Here is a 17719-nt window from a genome sequence, read left to right as displayed (position 1 = left end):
TAAAAATCAGAATATTTTTGAAAGACATGATAAGAAAATATATGGATCAAAACCAATGGGACTACTGTTTCAAATCTTACTGGTGATCAGTGGTAGGCAGTACAATCTCATCATGATTTTCTGGTATAAAATTAAATCTAGGCTGTGTTTGTTCTGAAGAAAACTTTTCAGTGACTCTCCTTCCAGTAAGACTGAAAAAGACGTGGCTGGATCAGCAGTATTGAACTTGTGCCCTTTCCAACCTAGTCTACAGAAGTTTATTTTCTGATGTATCCTCTTGAAAATGCTGACTAAGCTGTAGTGTGTTTTGGTCTTTGGTTTAATGGTCTTCTTACTCATGAGTCACTTCAGTGCTGTCTGAATTCCCTACTATTATGGAAAGATCAGTGCTTTCCTATGTTTCTGTAGGACTGAAATGACAGTGTTTGATGCCTGTAGGTTCAGGACCTTTGAGAAAATGAAAAAATAAGTGACTCAGCTGATGGTGGCACAAGAAATGTTTTTTGCTTAGTAACTCTGATTTGTGACTTAGTTACCGACATGTACTTTCCATTATTTAAGGGCTGGAAAATTGAGCTGGAAAAATGCTAGGAAGTGTTTTTTGGACCTCTGGTAGTAGAGGTGGTGGCAGCTTTCATAAAATTTCAGCTGAAATGATTTACCTCTTATTACCATGTGCCAACTTGGTAATACTCTTGGTGCCAACCTGCTTATAACTTACTTGCCCACAGTTATGTACATGCATATGAGGCCTTCCCAAATACAACTGACTTCCAGCTCTAGATGTCTAAGTTTCCACAAAGTCCTTACTTGTGCTTATCAGCTGTTCCATCCTTTGTCTTTTATTTGTAGTTAGTAGTTACATTTGCATTTTTGGCTAGCAGAGAAATTGCAGCTGTGAAACAGTGTATTTTTCTTCTTATAATTTCCATTCTTGGAAAAAGCTGGAGAACTGTAACTAAGAAAAGATGTTTTTTAAAGCCATCAAAACTTATAATTTTGCCCAAACAGCTTCTCCACCTTAGAAATGCATTCTCCCATTTCAGCATGATGGCCTTAAGACTTAGTTGCTGATATTCTGCAACTGTCACAATTATTTATTTCAGCATTAAAACATAAATTCTTACACATGCTGTTGGTACTGTTACAAGTTTCAGATGGGTGGGGAGCATGTGTTTTTATTTCTAGATGACCAAAAATCAATTAATGTCGTAACCAGTCATTATTTTCTTACTAGTTGCTGATAGAAGTGGGAGGTCCAGTATGATTCTTCTGAGGGAAGAGAAAATATTGTAACCCTTTTGTCATTAAGATGGACCAGCTGCAGACCACCTAGTCATTTCAAATGCTGACTATGATAATTTTTGGGTGTTTGCTTCAAAATTAGAAATTATTTTAATTTAAATGTCCCCTGGAACTTAGAAATAGAGAAAGGCAAAATGGAGGAAAAGTTATTTTCCAGATCTCTTGGAAAACAATGCTGAAATTCCAATAATAAAATAAAAAGTGCTAATAAAAAGTGCAGTGCATTTTAACTGCAGAAGAAAAACTAAAAGCTATCAGGTCTTGGAATATGCTTTTTGTCATTCCTTTATGAAAATATTTGTAAAGAGAATTTTGTTTGAGAGAGATACAGATGAGCCAGAAAAACATGAGTTGGCTGGATATGGATCCTCTGTTTGATTTCGTTTCCTTTCTCCACACACATATCCAGTCCATTCCACCTTTTCCTGCTACTTTTCCCATGTATATTCTGTATCATGCTGTGTTTTAATATAATAGTCTTGGTAAACAGTGATTTTGAGAGCAGAATGCTTTGACATTGCTGTATTGTCTCTGTGCAGCCCAGGAACAGTGTCCAGTTTCACCTTAACTTCTAGTTTTCTTAATGTTAAATTAGCCTCAGATATAGTATTCACTGAAGCAAAAGAAGAGGCCCCATTTCTTGAAGCTTAGCCTTGCAAAGTCAGCTCTTGTGCAATATTATTTATTGCAGCTGCTTGGAAAATAAATTAAATCCAGCTTTGTATAAAGGATGGAATATAGATACACTGGCAAACAATGCTATGTAACACAATAGATCATGAAGATTTCAGTGGTAGATACTCCCATTATTTATTATTTCATTATTCTCAGGTATCAGAGAATTGGATGAATGTTACTATTCAAAGTACAAGCAACTCTGTACTTTAAAACACTCCATCAGGATTTTGTTTTGCTTTAACCAAAGGATGTTTGACTCAAACATCCTTGTAGTAATCTCCAAAGCTGTACAAAACCTTAAACATTCTGTAAAGTTACGCCTGTGTTTCTGAGTTGCAGTCATATTCTGATGCTTAAATTTATTAGTGAAAAATATACAGGCATTTCACTTGTGCTACTTCATTCAAACATTAGAGAGGCCTGATAGAAACAGTGTCGGTCTGTATTGCCTTCACTCTCAGAACACAGAGAAAAAAAATGTCAAAGAATATATTGTACCTGCCTGCCTAATTGTCTGTCATTTTTAATAGGCCATCTTTCTCATGGAAAGGGAGGTTCTAGTGTGCCAGCAGAGAGCCACGGCTTGAAGGAATAATGGAAAAAAAGAGTAGCAGGGGAAAATACATATCTCAGGATTTCATTAAGACAGAACTGCCAGATTCCCAGCAGGAAGTACTTGCCAAGGTGCTGGCACATGGCTGTGTAGCAGGGAATGGCAAGCACCGATTTGGCCACCGTCAGGTTGATCTCCTTTAGACTTCAGTAATACTTAATCTGCTGTAATAATTACTACTGTTAAACTTTTTTTTTTTTTCTTTGTGTGTGATTGTGTGCATGTGTTTTATTTTGTTTTGGTTTTTGTTTGTTTGTTTGTTTTTTTCCTTAATTCCATCATTCCTCCAGTGAAAAAAAAAAAAAAAAAAAAAAAAAAGATTATCTCATTTCACCTGAAATTTCATAATGATCTCACAGAAATGTAGCATAGGAAGGCTTTCCTTCACATTCTTCCTGTTCTTTCAATTGTTTCCTGTGAGAAAAGCAGCAATACTTATATAGAGTTCTGCTCAAAATCAGCTTTTGATATGTTCTTAAAAAGCAGCATTTCTGATATTTCCACTGCCCTGCTAATCCCAGTAGAACTAATTTCAGCCCTTACAAAATTTATTTTTTGCTACCAGATCTCAAAGCACTTCAGAAAGTATCCATTTTGCAGGTAGGGAAATGGAAGCACAGAAGGGGATAAAGTGATTCACTCAGGATGACTCATCCAGCGCCAGAACTGTTTTGTGTATCCTATTATCTTCCTTCAGTCCTGCAAAAGAAAAGAATGAACAAAGAATTTCCTGGTAGTTTATAGAGGAAAACAGCAGTGTACCTCCCTCCCTCCCTCAGCTACATGAAAGGCTCCATGTTTGCTTAAGGTTTCTCCTTAAGAATTGAAGACTTTGTAAATTCTGCTCGTTGTGGTGACTGATTCTGCATGTATGATTGTGCCTGCTGTGGAGGGCATAGCACCGTATGCACGATGGGCTCATCAGGGCTTTGGGCATGTAGATCAAGTTTAGCTGAAAGGCACTGCTTGAAAGGCATTTTTTGTTTGGCAGAATTGTTGATTATTCTGGGAACAGTTTGCAGGGTGAAATAACTGACTCACAGTAAAGTATAGCTGGAAATGCAGCTTTTTCCTAAAAAAGCAGCGTTATGCTCTAATGTTTTTAGTTTTGTCCACTGGGGCAAGGAGCTGACATTTCTCCTTCTCTGGCTGTTAGGTTGCACATTTTGTAATGTTTCCAGAGTAATATGATCACCTCCTTGGCACCAGCAATTATGGCATGCCCTGTCCCAACCTTAGTAATGACATTGATATCAAGAAAACAGGCTCTTGGAATCTAGTTGCCAAGCAGATTTTTGCACAAAGTGGAATGAATCATTTTGATTTTTTCCTGATAAACTGAAGTAACTTGATGCAAAAGATGCCTCTGATTTACTTTGTTTTATTTTCTGTGAATGGATAGAGTTTTAATCACTTTATCCCAAAACATTCTGTAGTTTAATCATTATGATTGGATTAAATTTAGTAATGCTTTTGACAGTTTGAACACACAATCATTTGGTACGAGGTGAAAGGTTTCAGTCAGATGATGGATGAGGAAAGGCAGCATGCTTTTCCTGACAGAATGGCAGCAGCAGACTTCCAGCAGGGAAGATGGTTGATGGATGAGCACATCAGAAAGCAATCAGTCTGTTCCCCTCCCAGATTCTTAATGTGAACTGGAGCACAGAGTCTCTGAAATTGGCTTGTGTTTACAGATAGATAACTTTATAACTGATGGAAAAAGCCTGAGTAGTCTTTGAATGTATTCATAGTTCTATAGATAAATGTTTCTGTATGTGGCAGGCTGAACTGTAAATTTTAGATAGACATCGCTTTCTGTGGAGAATGCTATATTTTACTTTGCAGTGTGCAGTGATTTTTTAACAGCTTAACATCACTCACATTTATTAAAAAGTGAGGTTTTTCTGTTCCTGTTTTAATCCACTACATCAAACCTGCTCCCAAGTTGGTTTAATACTGAAAAAAAAAAAAAAAAAAAAAAAAAGCCTTATTTCATGTAGAGCTTGTAAGCAGATATTTTTATTACCACATTCCTCAAAAGAGAGACTTATTTCTTTAGTAAGACATGATAAGCTGTGCATGTAGAATCAGGAAGGCTAGCAGCTAGTGCTTTGTTTAATCTTGCTCCATGTTAATTTGAGAATTGTTCTTCAGAATTATTAGGCTTCTGTTCATCTAGGTATTTAGCAAATTAGAGTTGCTTAACATATGTAGTAATTTTACACCTCATAACATGTTTATATTTGTTAGCAGCTAAAACATTCTATTTCTAATCACAAAGCATTTGCTTTCTGATTCCAAAAATCACGTGCACAATAGGGATTCTTTTGATGCAGCCAGGGATCCAGTTGGCTTTCTGGGCTGTGAGTTGTACATTGCTGGCACATATACAACTTCCTATCCACCAGTACCCTCATGCCTTTTTCAACAGGGCTATGCTTTGTCATTTCCTCCCTCAGCTGGTGTTGGTTGTGAGGGTTTCTATGACCCAGGTGCAAGATCTTGCACTTAGATTTGTTGAACTTCATGAAGTTCACCTGGGCAAACTGCTGAAGCCTGTCTAGGTCTCTCTAGATGGCATCCCATCCCTCTGGTATGTCAAACTCAACACGCAGATTGGTGTCACCCACAGACTTGCTGAAGGTGCACTCGATCCCGCATCTGATATCACTGAGGAAGATGTTACAGAACATTGGTCCCAGTACTGGCCACTGAGAGACATCACTTATCTCTGATGTATATCTGGATGTTGAGCCATTGATCACCACTTTCTGAGTTTTGTCTCACAACCAGTTCCATGTCCACTGAACAATCCAAATATCAAATCCATATCATTCCAATGTGGAGACAAGGACGTGATGAGGGACCATGTCAAAAGACTTACTGAAGTCCAGACAGGTGGTATCAGTGGTTCTTTCCTTGTCCATTAAGGTAACCATAGAAGGCCACTAAGTGGGTCAGGCAGGATCTACGTTTGGTGGAGCCATGCTGGTTACCCCACATTACCTCCTTCTGTTTCATGCGCTTTAGCACAGCTTCCAGCAAGATCTGTACCACGATCTTCCCCAGCACAAAGGTGAGCTTTATAATGCAGGCAGACCTCTTAAGTAAAGTTAGTAGGCATTACAGTAACATAATACATGATTAAAATAATATAATAAAAAATCAAGAAAAAAATTACAAAAATTAAACATTATTGTGAATTATAATTTGTTTTAAACCAGTGATGTGAATTATTTTTTTCTGGCTTTTTGTGAGTTTACTCAAGGTCTATCATCAATATATGAAGACTTAATAATATACAGTATGAGTACATACACTCAAGATATGCCTTGGCATTCTTCCACCTCTGTCTTCTGACCTTTTTGTTTCCTTTAAAGGTTGTCACTTGAATGTGGAAAAACTGCACCTAGGATTTCAGAGCCCAGTCTGTGAAGTGGACCTTGACAGCTGTAGGAGTGTATGGATTTGACAACAATTAATAATTTAACAAATTTGTTAAACTAAATAAATTGTACAAAACAAGCCCATCCCACAAACAAATTACCAGTATGTGGAGAATGGAAGTAAAATGCATCCAATTAATCAATTTAATAAATAAAGATATAAATAAATAGGTAGATAGATAGATAGATAGATAGATAGATAGATAGATAGATAGATAGATAGATAAAGCTCAGAAACTCTTATTACCTTCAGTTTTTAAGCTTTAAGACATATATGCTACAATTTAAGTGGCAGTTGCTACTAATGTATTCTGACAAGAGTTCGTGTATGAGTAGAATTCATATTTAATTTATTGCCAATGTTATTTTATTGCAAACAGAAGAATTTTACAGCAATGCAAGAAAGATTGTTGCTTGTCAAATAAAACCATACCTCCTTTTCATAGAGCTTTCAATCGAACCTAGAGCAACACTTTCATAACCCTAAAAAGACAACTATGTCTTTTCTTATCCCATTTGTTACTGTCCACTGTATTCTGATGAAGATGGCCTTGTATTCTTGTAGGTGTCTATGAGTGCACATCTCATTGTTAAAAAAAAAAAAAGCACATCTCCTGTGTTCCAGGTGCAGTTCCTGTATACATATATGCAAGAGTGGGGAACAGCTAGTTTTTCCTGACATCTTATGACTAGGGTACTCTTTTCCAAAGATCTCTGACTCTAAGCATAGGGTAGATGTAATCATATCTTATGTGACCACACTGAGTGTTTGTTGTGTCTGTATATGAAGACTTCATGAAATCTTCTTCAGGGAGCTTCTAAACCCATGGCAGTATTAGGCCTGGGGAAATATTTGATTCCTGGATTCTGTGTGCTTTCAGCAGTACTGCAGGATATTGATTTAAACATTATATTTCTGAGGAATTGCCTCTCCTTTTTTTTTTTTTTTTTTTTTTTTTTTTTTAACCTGCTTGCTTCATCACACAATTAACTGAGAAGGAACATAAAAGCAATTTGGCTACTTCTGATAATAACATCCAGCTGAATTCACTGAAAGAGGGAGCTGATACTGAGCTCTTTCAGTGAATTGGATTTTCCTTCTGTGGCAATCCATTTCAGATGTTATGTTCATGTTATATTACAGGTTTCCTGAAAGAAGAGCTTTCCACTAATATCTTAGGGGAGCCACATGTTAGGATTAGTCAGTAAGCTTGATAGATGGTTACATGTTTTTATAAATTGCTAGGTAAATGTTCTGAAATGCTCTGAGGTTTGATTCCAAAGCTCTTAAAATACAAGATTAATACAAATGGAAATTATAGTGAATGCATGCTATAATCTCACGCCCAGTGCAAGTTGGCTTTGCTTTGCCAAATCCTACTCAGAAAGTAGAGCTGCAGAAAAAGTAGTGGGGTGGATGAATAAAAGCTCGACTTAGAAAGAAGAACAAAGTGTCATTTGAGAAATTTTTGAGAAATTAAGTGATTTTTAAAAGCAGTTTGAATGTGCTTTAATATCTACAGAGGGTATTTTAGGGAAGGAAAGTAAGAACGAGCTTAGTTAAGGAATGATTTATGTGAATTGTGGTGATAGACTGTAAGTTAATTGATGACAACAGTAAAGTGGAGAGCCATCAGTCCTGCTGACACTGCACTTCTAGGCTCCAGTGGATATAGCTTTCTTTACCCTACATCATTCAAAAAGAGCTTTTATTTTTTAAAATATTTTCTGCTTATTTCCTCATTTGGACTCTGACCACAGATTTCATCAGAATCCTTGTTAGAATGAGTTGATGTGATTGTGGCCTTTTTAAAATCCAAAAATGAAGAAACTGATCCTAATGGGATTAGTAGATAGAAAAATCATACAAAGCAACTTAAAATTATTAGAAGCCCTGCAGAGATTCCCAGATACTTTAAAAAATAAGTTTGCATACTATTTCTCTTTGTTTGTTTGTTTGTTTGTTTGTTCTTTTAGGGTTGTTTTTTTTGGGGGGGGGTGGGGGGGTTGTTGTTTTGATGTTTTGTTTGCTTTTGCATTCTTGTTATGCTGTCGTAAGCCAAATATTTCAGCTTTAAAGAGGCATCAAAACATGGAATCTCTGTAACAGTATCTGGAACCTGGGATTCATTTCTAAAAGTTACATTGTATCAAACATGTTCATTTTCAAGGATCAACTTCAGAGAATAAAGAGATCCAAGTAAAGGGTGACCAATTTTGAGGAAAGAATAAAAGAAATAATAACAAAGAGTCCTAGTATGGTGGAGTAGAAGCAAATGAATTTAAGAAGTTCAATAAAGCCTCTGCAGGCTTGTGTGCCAAATAGTCAGAGCACTGATGTTTCATTCAGCATAGCAAGGTGATGAGAAATACACCTTGAATTCAGTATCACATCACTGTTCAAAGCAAGCAAAATCCCCCAAAGTAAGGAACAGACGTCACAGGAAGCTCCGTGCTTGGAAACTTCATAACAAACATACAGCAGTTTGTTTTGAGAGGCTGGCTACATTTCCTAATTCTCCTGCTTGAAAATCTTGAGTTGGAAGCTCGGACAGATAGTTAGAGTTCCTTTGTGAGCATGTTTGAGTTCTTATAAATCTTTTTACTTTGGTTTTTACTTCTTATATGTTTTCTATTAGCCCATTCTTTGGACTTTTAGTATTAGTATTAAGACTTTCTTCTCATTGAATTTAAAGTCCTGAGCAGGTATGCTGAGAGCAAAAGCCAAATTACACTCCTGAAAGGAAATTTCGTGAAACGGCATATTTTCTTCTTTTGCCTGTAGTATTGATGCTGGAAAATCTATCCACAGCGTATCTAAAAATGGAGTTAATCATAGAGCTTACTTGCTGAACAGTTTAACTGGAAACCCAAAGCCACAAGTGGGCAGTTGGCTCAAATTCTCAATTCTGCAGTGGTAAAAGAAAATTCAGATGTAGATCATATGTTCCTTTTATTATCATTTGCTTACAACTCACTGAACGTACAAACAAGCAACAGTGGTAGCAGGTTTTATTGCCTTTGATACAGAGAAAATAAAAAATATCCGTTACATCACATATAAAGGATTTTTCCTTTATAGATATATATATACATATATTTCCTTTATAGATAATCTATATATATAGATATATAGATATAATCTATATATATAGATATATAGATTTGGAGTGATGACAGGATACTTCTTGACTGTCAGTATAAATATTCCTCTGTCTCTTCACCCCCCTCCTGCCCCCACCATTTCCTTCAAGTCTTTAGCTTTTGTTAGATGTGGAGGAGGAGACGGAAAAGAAGGTAGGAAGAGAAAACCAGATGTGGTCTGTCCTGCATCACTGCATAGACACTGTCAGTCAGGGAACATTTCTAAAGGTCCTAGGCAGGGAATTAATGTAAGAAATGAACTTCAGGCCTGCCTGCAACTCAATTATATAAATACACTGATTTGGTTTTACCTCTTTTTCTTTCTTTGTTTCTTATTTTCTTTCTTTCTTTCTTTCTTTCTTTCTTTCTTTCTTTCTTTCTTTCTTTCTTTCTTTCTTTCTTTCTTTCTTTCTTTCTTTCTTTCTTTCTTTCTTTCTTTCTTTCTTCCTTCCTTCCTTCCTTCCTTCCTTCCTTCCTTCCTTCCTTCCTTCCTTCCTTCCTTCCTTCCTTCCTTCCTTCCTTCCTTCCTTCCTTCCTTCCTTCCTTCCTTCCTTCCTTCCTTCCTTCCTTCCTTCCTTCCTTCCTTCCTTCCTTCCTTCCTTCCTTCCTTCCTTCCTTCCTTCCTTCCTTCCTTCCTTTCTTCCTTTCTTCCTTCCTTTCTTCCTTTCTTCCTTTCTTTCTTTTTCTTTTTTTTTTTTTTTTCTGATGCTGCAAGTTAATCTGTTAAACATCTGCAGTCCACTTAGAACCTATGACAAGGGCTGATTACTGGCAACTTGTTTCATTTTGATAAAGGAAAAGCTACTTTTTCCTCATTATTAAACTCTGGAAAACTATTTCTGACAACAAAGGAGAAACCCCAGTCAGCTGCTGTATCAATCTAATACATAGCTTCATTAATAAGAAATTAAAAAAAAAAATGTCCAAGAGAAATCATAACAACATTATCAAAGTGTTTGTCTGCTCTAGTTGCTCTAATTAATTACTGTGAAGTGTGTCTGAAATCTATGTTTAATAAAGAAATTGAACAATAATTTGATGTATTAGCAAATCTTTGGATTTACAGATTTACAGCTGGATTCACTGAACTCAGTGAATGCAGTTTGTTTTAAGCTGAAACAGAATTTAACAGCCAAAAATACATAAAAGAAAATGCAGTTCTTCATATTGTCTTCAAGTAATCCCTGTTCCAGAGGAAGGACAGTTAGTCTTCGTTTAGTCCTTCCACATTCCTCTTCATTTATTCCTCTCTGGCTAAGAGCTTGGAATCAGTGTCTGTCTTACTCAGTAACACAGTGCTTTCTGGTAACAATATTTCATGAAACTTTGTGTGTTTTTTAAAGAACTGTGTCAGAATTGTTGGTTTGATTTCACAGTAGCTGAAATTGTCTGCTAAAATAACCTATAATTAATGCAGAATAAGTCAATATCATCTAAGAACAAAACTGCTCTGCTTTGATTTGAGATGCATAAATCTTCAGAACACACAATAATTAATATACACAAGGTCTAAGAACACACCTTGCCTGTCATATCCCTTCTTACAGAGCCTTGCCCTATGCTGGACTTTCATAGTGAACTATGAGAAATACATTTCTCTGTGGTCATTCCCTGAGAGGGCCATCCAGGTGAGATGCCCATCTGGTATCTGTGCCAAGTTTTCTCAGCTCAAGCATTCAAAGGAGCAAGTTGGGATTCTGCATTCGAGTGCACCATCTGATCTTTCCTTTACTCTACTGTCCACTGGCTGTCTTCTCTATGGTGTATGAGCCCCTGGCCTGGGGCACAATCTGTAAATAGCTTGGTTTCTTCTTGGGGATGTAGATAAAGTTTTACTACTTTGGTTTTGCTCTAAAGGAGGCCATACCTGAAGGAGGCTGCTGCAGGGGACAGCTTCAGTTAATTACAGCTTTTAAGGAAAATACACCCATTCAGTCTGATGGTGGGATTATTGTTTCCAAGTGGAAATACAGGACAGGACATCTGGGAATTCTAGACATTGAGATGGGTATGTAGATAACTGGGCAGGTAAAAGGCTGGAAACATTGCTCAGCACTGTATGTCTCCATAACAGGAGACAAACCTAGCTTCTTCAGGTCTTACTTCATCCTATAATGGTTAAAGATGACCTTAAGAGATAAGATTTCCCTGTAGGATCAGTTAATTTCCCTTCCTCCCCATACCTTCCAAGGCAGAAGAGTCTGAATATAGTGAGAATACCTCACTTACTAGGGAAACATCAGTAATGCAATTGATTTTCATACAAAGTCTTCTAAATTCTTAAATTTGAGGTGGAATCCCTCTTTTATTATTGCTAACTTCTCTCAAAAAACAAAACAAAACAAAACAAAGAAAAAAAAAAAAACAGGCAAAAGAGAATGGCAGTAAAAAGGTAAAGTTGTTAAGCTCTCAGTAGTAGTAGGTAAGAGTAGTGTTAAGATTTTCTTTTCGTCCGAAGTTACAAATTATTGTACATATTCATTATGATGCTTTTACTCCTTATGTAATGATGAACAATATTTTGTATGTAAGTTTTGTCCTTCCTTCATTTTAGCAACTTGCAGAGATAAGTTATTTAAGAATTTTAAAGGAAGTCTGCAGAGGAACTCTTTGACAGTGTAAGGAATTTGTGCAGTTGCTCACACTGGTGCAGTGCTGCTGAGATCTAGGATCTTTAACCTGTCCACAGACTCGCTGTATATCTTAAGCAAATCATTAGTCATCTATCTCCCTGAAAATAGCTTGTGAAGTTGGCACTTCTTGTCCTATTGGGAGCACAGGGAAGGTCAGCCATGAAAGTTTATGCATTGCTGAAGAGTTCACCACCTTAATCCCTGTCTCTGTACAGAACCTGGACAATGTACAGTGGGCAAGATGTGCAGACACAGTGAATAGCCAAAAAAGGAAATAAGACTGATCTTCCATCTCATGCCATGTTTGCTGTCTCTGAACACTGGATAAGAGAGGCTTTGAAGATAAACAGTATCCAGTAATGTCATAACAGATTTAGTCAAAATATGCATGTGGAAGTTGCTGAATTACCACTGCTTTTGTAGCTTTCACATGTCTGCAGTTGTAGGAATGCTCTTTGAACACAGAAGTTCCTGTGATACATTCTGTGCTAGATCCTCCTGTCAGAAAACTGCAGCTCAGTTTTATGTAAGGCGTGCAAAGTGCCTGGCTCTGGCTGCAAATCCACAATATCTTTAAATGAACATGTTAATGGGTCTATGAAAAGGTGGCAAAACAGTTCTAGTACCTTCGTTAACAATTTCCACCTTCTTTCCTCTTTTTTTTAAGAGCCTCCTCTACAAAAAACTGCAAGGAGGCAGAGGAGTGCACTAACAAAAAGTAATGTTTGGTTTATCGCTGGTTGTACACTTTTAAAATTCACAACAAAAAATATTCTTGCTGCAGTTTAAAACTTTACAGGAATGAAAAGATGAATATGAAGCAACCACATTCAACTTTCTGTAGTTTCTACCCAGGCAAACTAAAGAATCATAGAATCATAGAATCACAAGGTTGGAAGGGACCTACAAGATCATCAAGTCCAACCGTCCCCGCACAAGCTACTAAACCAGATCTCCAGATGCCTCTTGAACACTGCCAGGGATGACGACTCCACCACCTCCCTGGGCAGCCGCTCCAATGCCTGACCACTCTCTGAGAGAAAAAGTTTTACCTTATGTCTAATCTAAATCTCCTCTGGTACCATTTGTGGCCATTTCCTCGGGTTCTGCTTGTTGCCTGGGAGAAGAGGCCAAACCCCTCCTCATCACAACCTCCCTACAGGAAGTTGTAGAGTGCAATGAGGTCTCCCCTGAGCCTCCTCTTCTCCAGACTAAACAATCCCAGCTCCCTCAGCTGATTTTCATAAGATTTGTGCTCCAGACCCCTCACCAGTTTCATTGCCCTTCTCTGGACATGTTCCAGGGCCTCAAAGTCTTTCTTGTAGTAAGGGGTCCAAAACTGAGCACAGTACTTGAGGTGTGGCCTCACCAGGGCTGAGTCCAAGGGGATGATCACCTCTCTGCTCCTGCTGGCCACACTATTTCTAATGCAGGCCAGGATGCTGTTAACCCTCTTGGCTCATGATCAGCTGAGCATCAACCAACATCCCCAAGTCAATTTCCTCTTCAAAATCATCCAGCCACTCAGCCCCAACCAATAGCACTGCATGGGGTTATTGTGGCCAAATTGCAGGACCAGCACTTGGGCTTATTGAACCTCATCCCATTCACCTCAGCCCATCTAGGCACCTCTGAATCCCCCAACTTCATGTCATCTGCAAACTTACTGAGGGTACACTCAATCTCTTCATCCAGGTCATCAATAAAGATATTAAACAAGATGGGCCCCACTACCAACCCCTGGGGGGCACCACTTTAACAGGTTGCCAGCTGGACTTAACTCCATTAAAACTACCTATTGGGCACAGCTCTCTATCCAGTTCTTTACCCAGAGAAGGGTATATCTGTCCAGGACACAAGAGAGTTTGTCCCATTCTTCATCTTAGTCTTTTTTGCATGTAGAAAAAAAACCAACTTCTTCACAAAGTCTTGAGTTCCCCATTCTGTTTCTCTCTTTACTTGGTGCAAGGTGATCAGTGCCCCTATTTCTTTCAAAAGAGGCTCAAGATTCAGAGAATCTAGTACATCTCAGCAAGTTAAAGACACTTAAATACAGTAGCATTTTGGAAGCATTTTATACTGATGTTTTTGGCACTCTAGATGCACATTCACTTTTTTTGTTGTAGGATGGAATGTCTCTTTTTATTATAGGTATTTACGAAAAAGATATCGTTGTTGAGCCAGATCCTAGCTGATACACCTGGATCCATTTCTTTACTTTTGACACCCATCTAGTGGACATAATAGAGTATCACAAAATTCCTTCCATGATAGCTCTGTGCACAACTTGTGTGTGCAGTTATCTGGTAGTGTAAGTAATGGGGCCGCCTCTCACTGCCAACCAAATGTGATTTTATACAGTTGACTTTCCATCTTTTTATGGTCAATATTTAATAACTTGATAATGAAGTCATTCGTGGAAGCTTGGCTTTAGTTTTTTGACTGGGAAAAATAAAATTAATAAGGGATTATTCATATTGTGTCAAAAAAGGTGGGTGAAAAACAAATCTGCTAATAAAACCATATGTTACTGTAATCCAGTGAAATCTGACCTTTTATGTGTTTGAATAATTAAGCCCACCGTGAAGAAAATTAATTTAATAGTCATTCCTTTTTTAACATCTTCCTGCTGAGCCAGAGTCATGTTTATCTTCATTTATACCACCCCTAAGCTTTTAATTCAGATTTTTTAGACAAGCTATATATGTGTTTATTTGAAATAATATCTTCTTTCAGAAGTTAGTCTTGCTAAGCACAGGAGCCACCTTTTCTTTGATATAAAATTGCATGAAATGTCTACCATTTTGTCCTCAGCAAAATTAAATATGCAGACTGTGTTTTTAGGAGTTTGTGTTTCTTTGCATCTGCTTGAAGTAAGTAATGTTATTACTTTGGCAGTTAAGTAAGTGTTAAGATTTTAAGATAGGTTATTTTAGCAGATACAGTGAGCTCTTAAATGTTCCAAAACCTTCACCAGCATTGTATTTTTTCTGCTCTTAAAATATTCAGGAAATCAAAAGAAATATTTTGATCTTTATCAATACCTTTACCAGTATCTGTCAGTGTCAATATTACTAGTGAGTAGTAGTAGTCAAACTAGCAGTAATGGTAATGTTGTCATTAACATATGATCATATAAGCTGCAAAGGGCATCTTACCTATTTGTTACTGTTTCACCATTCCCACTATCTTGTACATTCATCTTATCTAGCAGTAGTCATAGTAGTATTTATACTGACTTGCCCTTTGATATATTTTTTTTCACATTTTATTTTATTTTGTTTTATTTTATTTTACTTATTTTTTGTGAGCAGATTCACAGTGATCAAACGCTCAAAGAGCAGGGAAACTAAAATGCAGAGAGGAACTTTGCATTGTCCAGAATCACCCAGCAAAGTGGTGGCAGAACTCTTGTTCACTGTCACACAGATTATGTGTTCTTTCAGTTTGAAATGAATAATGTTATGTAATGATAGTATGTTATAAGACGCAGAAGCACTCAGACATAATTTGGGAAAGTGTATATGTCTTAGTGTTTATTGCCAGTGAATTGTTTTGGAAGTATCTATTGAAGTTTAAGAATCTGTATTTATAACCTGTATTGGTTTATTACAGATTTTTGTGGCTGATTCATTGTACGCTTTGATTACTATATGCAAAATACCTGTTTAATGCCTCTTTTTTTTTTTTTAATAATTGCTTTCTCAGTCAATATATAGGCAGTGTAGATTTATTTGATTAGTTCATTCAGCATGCAAAAAGGCTGGAGGAGTGCTGTCACTTCAGTGAAACATTACCACTGCTGACAAGGCAGCCTCGGGTCAGAGGCAGATAACAGCAAGAAGCAAGCTAGTGCAGAGAGTAGCTTGTACCTGCTGTGACACGTGCCAGGCTGAAGTCTAATCAACAGCTGATATGTACCAACTACTTTCTCTTCAACTGCCGTTAGATATGATTGAAAACAGTGGGTATCCTTCATGTGAACACTCTTTTCAAAAGGTCTATTTTAGAATTGTTTGTTAGATTCTAAAGCTTATTGACACTTTAAAAGTTATGTGATAGATGCTCTGTTCATGCATCATTCCTGTGTGATTTAATAACATTACTTGAGTTCCTGTTACTGTGCTTAGTATTTGCAAGCCAAGGTCTCATACACACCTTTTCTCACATGCTTTAAAACTAAAATTAATCTTCAGTTTTAGAGATGCAAACAACCAGAGAAGTGAAGTCCTCTTCTACTTCTGGTCTAGTAGAATATGCTCCATTTTATCATATGCGGACAATATCTTGCTAATTAGTCATTCATGACTTCCAAGACTCCGTACTGCAATAACATGAAATCTAGAAACTAGGCTACATGCTCCAAAAGGTCTCTTATCTGGTACCAAATACAGCTACCAGGCTGGTAAGCAGCACAGGTTGCCATGAATGCATCACATAGCACTGCTTATCCTGCACTGGTTTCTAATTAACTGAGTCCCATTCAAGTTCTCTGTACTGATTTTCAGAGCCCTTTGTGGAATTGTCTCTGGCTTTTTTTTTTTTTTTTTTTTTCTGTCTCTCATGACAGCAGTGCTCCCTTGGAACCACCAAACAATAACTAGAAGCACTAGATTGAAACTGTAAAGTTCAAAGGCATAAAACAAAAATGGCCACAGTAGTTAGTCTGTTTGGCAGTGACTGCAGAGCTCATTTCTACAGTCCAGCTGTAAAATACTATCTCCCTCTAATGCATGCAAATACACATTATCCATGCTTGATTTATTGAGAAAAGACAAAATATATTCTTGGAGTATTTGAGTAGTAATGAAGTATCTGGAATGAATACTACATAGCAGAAAGAACACCTGCTACACTCTACTGGGAACTGGAGTAACAAGGGTCCAGCTCAGGACAGATGGGGCCTTAAGAAGAGAACTGCATATGTTTCTGATGTATAGACCTTATAAGTAATCAGCATACAGAGAAGCATACGCACTCCTGTATTACTAATAGTAGTTTGGTTTTTTTTCCTTTAAACTTATTTTTTGGTTATCAGCTATTGTAAAGTATATTCCTTGTGTACCTTGTTTGTGCCTTAGCAGTGAAATTGACCAGCTCATGATTTCTCCAGTAAACAAGAAGCAAATCTGCCTAGTGATAAATTTGCCAGAAGAGTGTTCATTACTTTCAAAACTCTTATGCTAATGTCACAAATCTTTTTATTCTTTCTTTTCACAGTTTCGATGTGGACAATGGTACATCATCGGGACGAAGTCCCTTGGATCCCATGACAAGCCCTGGATCAGGGCTAATTCTTCAGGCAAACTTTGTCCACAGTCAGCGTAGGGAGTCTTTCCTTTACCGGTCAGACAGTGACTATGATCTTTCTCCAAAGTCCATGTCGAGGAACTCCTCTATTGCCAGTGATATGTAAGTACATTATGAAATTCTTTTAGCATATGTTTTGGGCTATATTTGAGCTAACATCTTCCAGCCACAATAAATGTTTAAAATTCAAAGAGAATAATCAGTTGTGTTACAGATGTCATGGATAATTATTTCATTATTTATGCTTTTATTTGTTTCTGCAGTATTTTGAAAGTAAGCTTATCATGAAGATGTACTTGAAGTGTTTATGCACTGTACTAACTTTGACAGAATACTCAAGACAACCAGTACTGATTTTCACAACACTGAAGAAAACTGATATTTTGATTATTAAGATTTTTTCAACTCAAGCTATACAAGCTCAATTTCTGCTTCAGTATATACATATATACATTACACACACATACACCCAACCATTTGTTTAGACTAGATATTTATCAGTTTTCAGATATAAGATTTACTACTTGTCATAGAATCGGAATGGTTTGTGTTGGAAAGGACTCTCATTGCCTACAAACCCTCATTTG

General features: G+C 37.1%; 1 protein-coding gene across 6 annotated transcripts in view; it reads left to right on the top strand.

The window, feature by feature from the left end:
- The window catches only part of PDE4D (phosphodiesterase 4D), a 550822-nt gene that overhangs the window by 425435 nt on the left and 107668 nt on the right, over positions 1–17719 (top strand). For all 6 annotated transcript variants that reach the window (XM_015848747.3, XM_032441436.2, XM_085530713.1 and 3 more), the window contains one exon: positions 17043–17234. In XM_015848747.3, coding sequence (XP_015704233.1) covers positions 17043–17234 — 192 coding nt within the window. The remainder of the gene's footprint in view (positions 1–17042; positions 17235–17719) is intronic.

This window comes from Coturnix japonica, chromosome Z, assembly GCF_054131305.1.
Source record: "Coturnix japonica strain WE chromosome Z, WE-NBRP24, whole genome shotgun sequence".
NCBI classification, from domain to species: Eukaryota; Metazoa; Chordata; class Aves; order Galliformes; family Phasianidae; genus Coturnix; species Coturnix japonica.
This window is presented reverse-complemented; position numbering and strand designations above follow the sequence as displayed.